General features: G+C 37.4%; 1 protein-coding gene across 1 annotated transcript; it reads right to left on the reverse strand.

The window, feature by feature from the left end:
• Window positions 1-1,309: 1,309 nt before the first annotated feature.
• Window positions 1,310-3,477, reverse strand: htr1e (5-hydroxytryptamine receptor 1E). The gene has a single exon (XM_042503029.2). It carries the CDS (start codon window positions 3,421-3,423, stop codon window positions 2,281-2,283), a length of 1,143 nt encoding a protein of 380 aa, XP_042358963.1. The 5' UTR covers window positions 3,424-3,477; the 3' UTR covers window positions 1,310-2,280.
• Between the last annotated feature and the right edge of the window lie 5,450 nt (window positions 3,478-8,927).

Consider the following 8,927-nt stretch of genomic DNA (forward strand, 5'->3'; position numbering starts at 1 on the left):
GGCTCCTGACTGCAGGAAATACAATTCTGAGAAAGAAATATTGCATAATGTGAGGACTAAGATATTATACCCCTGAAACCTGGATCACTATCAGTTTTCTTGTGCCTTCAGTTTCCTTTCACAAACATTTGATACCTTGAGCATCTGAGCAAACTGGTTTGATTTCTCTTCAAAAGAAGGGAAAAAGGCAATGAGCAACCTGGCAAGAGATGCACTGGAAATTGCTAAAAAAAAAAAAAAAAGAAAAAAAAATAACTTGAAAAAAGAGAGATGGACAGTGAATTACTACAACATTTTAAAAAAATGTCCCTAAAAATCAATATTATAAGTACATATTTATTTGATTATTTATTTTATTATTTCCCAGGTAATTTCCTTGTTTTATTTATTTTTTGTTACATTTTATTTCACTATTTCATTATTTCTACCTTTTTCAAAACACTTTATTGTGTGCCAATTTTCTTTTATTTTCTTGTAAGTTTTACTAATTTCATGCTGGGTGTTTTTGAAAGGGTAATTTCTTATAAAGTTGCACAATGTCTTTTTCTCATGTTCTTGTAAGAAATCAGACCAATTTGCTCAGATTTCAAAGGGTTAAACTGATATATACTATATACTATAATACCGCACATGACCTCAGCCTGAAATGAAGATACTGCTATCAGTAAATCCAATAAGTGCTACAATTTAAATTTCTTTTAGATATTAACATGGCAATCATGAAACTTAAGATAAGGAAGGCTTATTTTTGCATAAAATGCTTTATCCAAAAAAACGTATAAATAAGAGGGTTGTGACACATGCATTCCCTGGAAATAAAACAGCAAAAAAAAAAAAACCCATGTTATGACTGCTATATTCTATGGAGGCTGTGTTGTCTTTATGTTGAATAAATAAAAAGGCATTTTAAGGCACTGTAGAGGTGCTGTATCAATGGGCCAAGCAATTAATACAGCGTAACTGAGCAGACAGGGGTGGGGCCGCAACACAGCTCAAAATGGATATGTTGCATGAATGAAATCTAAATAATGACCAAATTTTAGTTATAAAGAGTTTTTTATTGAGAAAAACAGGGAATACATTGTGGAGATGTATTTGAAAAGCACAGCAACATACTCCATGCTGCCAGAGACAGACTGCAACTGAGTAACATTTTTTTCTGAATGCTTGCTGTAAACACTAACAGTGATCTTGAAGCACTACCTCTGACACCAGTAATACCTGCAGCCAATGCATGTACCAAGTGTGCCAAACTGAGTGCACGTTCTCTGGTTTTCAGTCATTTCAGTCAAAAACTGTAAACATTGCCGATAGCCTTTCTGCATTCACACGTGCCATCTTGTGGCCAAACCTTTTTTTCCCCCTGTTTATATGTCTCTATGCTGGTGAAATTATGTTTTCTGGTTGTCCATTCATCCCATTTCCTTAAGAGATTTTTTTTCCAAATTTGGCACAGACATCCAATCAAGGATGAAGTGATTGTATTTTGGTGGACAATGGTCAGGGTCACTGTGACCTCGTGCCTGTCCCATTCTTGTGCATGTGATATCTCAGGAATGCTTTGAGGGAATTTCCTCAGATTTGGCACAAACATCCCCTGCCTTCAACATAACTGATTAGGTTTTGGTGCTCAAAGGCCTTGTCTGTCTTATTCTCATGAACCTGATATCTAAAGAATGCCCTAAGGCAATTTCTCCAAATTTAGCACAAACGTCTACTTGGTCTCAACAAAACTGGTTATTTTGGTGCTCAAAGGTCAAGGTATCTTTGACCTTATCTGTAATATTCTGCTGAACCTGATATCTCAAGAATGCCCTGGGGCTCTTTTTTTAAGAATTACTCATGTATTTATATTAATGTCATTATTTAAAAATTATTTCTATTGTTTAGTGAGACATTGTTTTATATAAGTATGCATATGAGTCCATTTTGACCAAATTTAACACAAACGTTCACTTTGGCTCAGCTAAGAACTGATTAGAATTTGGTGTGCATAGGTCACTGTGACCTCAAAAAACATATTTTTAGCCCTAACTCAAAGTTTCACACAAATGTGTGTTTTGGAGCCAGCCTCTAGTGGCCATTAGAAAAACTGTGGTTTTTGGCACTCATGCATTGGCTTTGTTTCTTAGCCTTGGAGGTTGACGCTTGGGTGTTTTGCTTTACGATTAATGTGTAGAATTTTGCAAAAATAGCCCATATTTTCAAAGACAGCGCCATAGCAATCAGAAAAAAATTGTAAGGGTGCATACATTTCCTCTGGCATTTCTAAACTCAGCCCTATGCGTGTTCTTTTCTCTTGAGTAGCTTTTTAAAAGCCAGCTTGAAGTCGTCATTGAAGCTGGTGTACAGCAGCGGGTTAATGAGAGAGTTGATGTAACCCAGCCAGGTCAGGAAGTCCGAGATGGGCTGAGAAGGCTGGACCACGTGCAGACCCACCAGGACCTCCTTCAGAAAGAACGGCAGCCAGCAGATAATGAAGGCCCCGAGGATGAGGCCGAGGATTCGAGCCGCTTTCCTTTCACGGGATGTACATATCTGATTCTTCTCCTCCTGCCCGTCCATGTCTGTCTCAAAGGACGGCATGCGAATGGTGGCGGTTAGTTTGTCAGTAGCCAGTGTGGGGTCTGAGTTGGACAAGTCCGACACGCAGAATGTGTGTGAGACCCGGCAATGGTCAACGGAGTTCTGACTGCCCATGCTCCGGCTGCTGAGGTGCCGAGAAGAGCCGCGCTTCTGGTACAGAGTTTTAGCGGCGTTGTAAATCCTGTAGTATAAGATAAGAATGATGATCATGGGGATGTAAAACGCCCCAAAAGTTGAGTAAATAGTGTATCCCAGGTGATCGTGCTCTATGACGCATTGTTGGCGGCTGCTGCTGCTTGGCCTCTGCCTCCAGAACAACGGCGGCATGGATATTAAAACCGAAATGACCCACACTATTCCCACCATGATGGCGGCGCGGCGGGCAGACCTCTTGCGAGCGTACTCGATAGCTTTGGTGATGGCCCAGTAGCGGTCCAGGGCGATGACGCACAAGTGCAGGATGGAGCACGTGCAGCATGTCATGTCCATGCTCAGCCACAGCTCGCAGACCACCTGACCTAGGGACCACGTCTCCATGGTGATGTAGAGGATGCTGACGGGCATCACGAGCAATGCCACCAGGAAGTCGGTGACGGCCAGAGAGCAGATGAGGTAGTTGGCTGGCAGGTGGAGCTTCTTGGTGGTGCAGATGGCGACAATGACAGCGGCATTGATGAGTGCTGTGAGGAGGGTGAGGAGGCTGAGGAGGACCACCACGGCCACCATACCGTCTGTGAGTTGCAGTTCCTGCAGGCTGCTGGCAGGTGGGACGGTGCAGTTTGTGACGTTGGGTGCCGAGGCGCTCCCCCCTTGGTCTGGGTAGCTCTCCATGTCCATCCCTGACCCCCACCTCCCTCCCTGGAGTCACTCCCAAGGAGACTTTCCTCCAGCAAGGGTCAAAGGTAAGTCTGAAATGACAAAAGAGGCAGATAGTACATGAGACACAGCCAAAGTGCACTTTTAGTGCTCTATACTCAGTCCTTTCACACAGTCAGGGGCGTTTCTCGGATCTGAGGGCATTGAGGACACAGCCCAGACCTCTGTAGGAGGCCTCCTGTCTTTTTATAAACAAGCTGTCTTTGGATGCTTCTTAATGCACTCTGGCTCTTAATTTACATTCAAAGTGCTCGGACTAATCTTTCAAAAGTTGAAACTGTTTGAAAGGCAACTTTTCTGATCAATTACGAATTGTGATGTTAAAAATATTAACCCTTTGAAACCTAAAGACACCTTTTACAAGCTATCTGACATTGAGCAAATTGGTTTGGTTTCTATTGAAAGCACGGTGAAAAAAAGGCAATGAGCAACTTGATGAGGGATGTCCCACAAATTGCAAGACAATTTTTTTAAACTAAAAACTACATTTACAAAGGAGGGGAAGATTATTAGAAATAAATAATGTCCAGAAATCTATATTTTCTAATTACAATATTTTATATTTAAAAGTATAAAATCATACTAAAATATATAAAATAAATACACAAATATATGTTTTATTTTCAGCACTCTTTGTGGTTCATTTTCTTGTTTTTTTTTCTTTCATTTATTTATTTTTACATACTTTGTACTTATTTTCAGGTAGATTTTTTTTTGCTAATTTTTGGACCATGTCTTGTTAAATTGTTTGTTGTCTCCACCCTATATTTATGAAAGAAATCAAACCAATTTGCTCAAATTTCAAAGGGTTGATAGCTATTGGTAATTATAATTATGTACTATTGGGTATAGAAACAGAATTTGTCATTTTTTAAAATGTTATGCTAATTTATTCTTCTACTCCTCTACTTATTATCACAAAATATGATCAACTAATAAATAATTAAATATTATAATGCAGGGTTTCAAGGCGCACACACACCACTTTTCAGTTTTTTTAAAAGATTTTTTCAAACATTTGTTTTTAAATTTTTTTATTCCACTTTACAAATTTTGACTATTGAAATGCTGCAGTGTAGAGCAGCTGCCAGTAAATGCTAGTATTTGAGCAAATACTGAGCACATTTAATTCTCTACTTTTCTGCATTTCTTTTCTCTTAATGTTATTTCTCAACCTGTTCTAGACATCTTTTTTTTATTGCTTGTGATCATTTTTTCTAGCACCATCTGGCTAAAAATGGTTTAATTTATGCAAAAGAAATATTAAAAAAAAAAATCTTTATATGTGCAGCACATTTCCAAAACCATGTTCCCAATGAAAAATAAACAGAATCAAAATTAAAAAAATCAGGGAAAAAACCCAGAAAACGCTCTCTAAAAATTATGTTTTAGGAAAGATTGATGTTACTGAGAAGATGTTGCTTACTCAGCCAGCCTGATGTGTGACGAATTCAACACTTGTGGCTCCGTTAAAAGCCTGGTGTCACAGACAGATAGAGATTTGCTGAGTGACTCTTCTACCACCTTCAAAACAAAACTACGTTTTTAGCCTTGTTGCCGTGAAGGCTCTCAAAGTGGTTAAACCATCAGTGTCTTTTGCAGTTCATTATTCCAATAATAGGAGCTGTAGTAAAGACTGCATCCTCTAGGGGCTGCTAGCAGCACTTTATTCATTGTCAACAGCAGGTGATCAAACATGATAACGCAGCCCTTTGACTTATGCTGCATTGAAAGTCCATTAGAGCCTTTTTTTTGTCAATAGTGAATGTGGCACACAACCTTGGCCGCATGTTCAGGGTACAAGCATGCCAGTCCTTGCTCTCTGAATAAGTGGCAGATTTAATTAATGAGCAGCCTTGTATTGGCTGAGTCATTTAAGTTTTGTAGTTCTTTGAAAAGTCATTAGAGTCAATATGGAGCACAATGCCTTGAGCTATACATCTGACTCTTATAGTGTTGCTTTACCGCACAGTTGTTCTACATTTATCCTCTCAGAAATTACATATTCAAACAGTTCACACACTGATGCAAAGTGACAGTCACTGGACAAAATGTGAGTGCTAGAGCATTCTGTAGAAAAACATAAGTCAAACATTAAAAATACGCACCAAAAGCAAATATTTCTGTCAAACAACACAACTTGTGTTCAAACTAAATTTTCTTGATGGCAAAGAAATCATTAATGGCACAGGGATGCACTACATCGTCCCCTTTCAAGCACAGCAGCAGGCTTTTCTTGCAAATGTGTTAAGACTTACTTGTCATTTTTTGAGTCCCTTCATAGTCATTTTGTGTCTCTTTTTGAGTATCTTTGTAGTCATTTGTCTCTTTGTGGTAGTTTTATGCCGCTTTGTGGTCATTTTTTGTTTCTTTGTAGTAATTTTGTGTTTCAGTGTGGTCATTTTGTGTCTCTCTGCAGTTGTTTTGTGGTAATTTTTTTGTCTCTTTGTGGTTATTTTGTGTGTCTGTTATGTCTCTTCATAGTAATTATGTGTCTCTTTTTGATTGTTTCGTGTATCTTTGCAGTCATTTTGTCTCTTTGTAGTCATTTTATGTCTCTTTGTGGTCATTTTGCATCTCTCAGTGCAAGGGAAGTAACTGATACACCTGGTATTCCTTCAAGACCATGAAATGTGTTTCAAAGTTTCCTGGAATGGTTAAGTCGACCCTGGGTTTAGATTTTAACCGCCACCACAGGTTTCATTACATGGTAACAGACTGTATATTTCCTTTTAGTCATTTGTGTAAAATTAGCAAAATAAGTGTCAGTGTGAAACAGTGGCAATACACTTTAGAGAGTAACTAAACAGCATTTATTCACCTCCAGCATCAACAGAACAGTGAAGTTCAGTTAAGGTTTTCAACCAGTGGCAGCACATTTACCTGCAAAATGTTATTGAAAGAAACACACAAGTCTTTTTTTGTTTTCTGCAACAACTAAATGCTAGGCCTTGCTTTTCTGGTGAACCCATTCTCCTTTTTCTTTGTGTTTAAGCTATTTAATCTGCAACGCAAACTGATTTTCAAACCTTTTGTCGTAAAGTGGTTATTCTGTGCCAAGCTTGTCTCCCAAATCGTAAAAACAGCACACAGCATGCTGCTGATGTCAGGCTTGTGCAGCCTGAAGTTCCTACTGAACACACTGAGGGGAGAAGCTGATGAGACGTGTTGGAGCTGCTAAGTGGTGACTGTCACCCACAACAACAGCTCAGTGGCAGCTGTCACTGCAGATATGGTTGACTGTGTCTCCTGTACGAGCTCTTTACACACATCAGCTGAACCAATAATCACAGGCAGGTGGGTCACAGCAGTGGCATGCTGTAAATACAGCCAGCTCCCCGGGGGAAAACACACTGACAACATAATGATTTAGACACAGATACTTGGAATAAACTATGAGTTATACCTCCAAAATCTGAAATCTCAGAGTATACTGTCTCTGTAAGTCACCCTTCACCCCAAAGGTTGTCCTAACAAATGACTTCATGAATGGTTAGTAAATCACTTGCTAATGTTTTCAAGATGACCTATACACTATTAATAAGAAGGTTACCAGGCTGTGAAAAATCCCTTTGGCAGCTGAATCATTAATAGTCAAGTCATTGATAAAGGAGAACACGTGTCTCACTTTCTAATAAGCTTTCAGCTAAGTAGTTTTTTTTTCTCTTACATCCATTACATTTTTAACAAGTTGTTAAGAAATGGATTTTAGTCCAGACTTCACCAGAAGGTCACATTGTCCATTGAAGTGGTCTACCTGATAAAGTACAGAGTTACAAAGACAAAACAAGTGTCCTGCTGTCACAACCTGGGAACCCAAAATTTGTTCTATGAAGAGTGAGTAAATAATTATAACTTAAACTATTAAGTATTAATATTATTGAATTAATTCATTACAGATTGTAAAACATTCATTAAAATGCCTTATTACAAAGTGACACCAATCTCAACTTAATTTTTACGTGCTTTTTTATTTTTAAATTAAAAAAAATGCGGCGTTCATGCATATGGTATACATTTTGGCAAGATTGTGTATTTTTGTTTAATCTCAGAATTTCCAGCTCAGCTCCTACAATAAGTCTAAAATACACTGCGGAAACAAAATTATAACATCTATACTGTTATGTGCAAAAAATGCTCCATTGAAATCCTTTCAAACTGACATTTTTGATCCCACAGCGACCAAAACATAAAAACATGCGTTGTATTATTTATGATGTCATTCTGTGCTTTTGCCTTAGAATTTGTCATTTTTTACTATTTTTCACCTGATGACATAATGATTTTTTTACTGTTTATTTATTTATTTGTTTAACCATATTTTGCATATGGAGAAAATGCATGTTATTTCCAGTAGGTGCATTGCCCGAGTCAGTGTTGCTGCAAATCACTGACATATCCCAGGCTGTGATCATCAAAAAAACAAACAAACAAACAAACAAGAAACTTCTTTGCATGGAACATATTGAAAGCAGTTCATTTTTTTCCCATCAAAACATAGTCAACATAGTGGCATCAGGGTAAAAACCTGCTATTTAAAGGGTTAAAATTCAGAAAATTAATGAATATTTAAATATGTATGGATAGGATTGATGTTGGTTAAAAAAAAAAACTAAGTGAAAGTAGAAAATCATATTAATGTAAAATATTTTTTATAGCCTGATTTTTAAAAGCACATTTTGTGTGCAGAATGGTATGAGTGTGAGTATTTGACACTGCACAAAAAAATATAACTATAAAATCAATGTTGCTGCTAATCACTGAAAATAATAAAAAAATAATTAAAAAAATTCTACTTAGCATGTAATATATATATATATATATATATATATATATATATATATATATATATATATATATATATATATATATATATATATATATGTGTGTGTGTGTGGATGGGATGGATAGTTATTTTTTAAATCTTGATTTTGAAAAGCGCATTTTAAGCGCAGAGGGTTACGAGTGTGTGTAATATTAAAGCGGGCCCTAATAAACCTGCTTTTATTTGCTGGATGCCCATATTTAATGTTGCCAAAGTTTCAAACAAATGTAAAAGTAATCCCTGTTTGTGTCTCTTTTTAGCCCCTTTGTGTCTTTTGGAGGTTGTTTTGTGACTCTTTGTAACGGTTTTAGTCTCTGTTTTCAGGAAGCAGTAATGTGCCCGCTTCCTGTTCACAACCTTTCACTTTTACAGCTAGGCACTAGTAAGATGCAGAGAAGAAGTTTATCACAGTTCATTTAGACACATTTAGACTTTATTGTGCACAATCTTGTTAAGTTAACTTTAAAAACATCACTTTTCAGAAAACACTTTTATAATGAAAATGATACCAATTCTTAGTCACAGAAAAGTACTACTGCTCAGTACGCAGGGCTTCTAATGACAGTAACCAGAAACCTTGATTCACTCTAAACCAAATCTTGTTGTGTGTGTCACTGTCAGGTTTCATTGCTCGGCAGAG

The sequence above is a fragment of the Plectropomus leopardus genome, chromosome 16, assembly GCF_026936395.1.
Source record: "Plectropomus leopardus strain MGB_pleo_1.0 chromosome 16, ASM2693639v1, whole genome shotgun sequence".
In the NCBI taxonomy this organism is placed as follows: Eukaryota; Metazoa; Chordata; class Actinopteri; order Perciformes; family Serranidae; genus Plectropomus; species Plectropomus leopardus.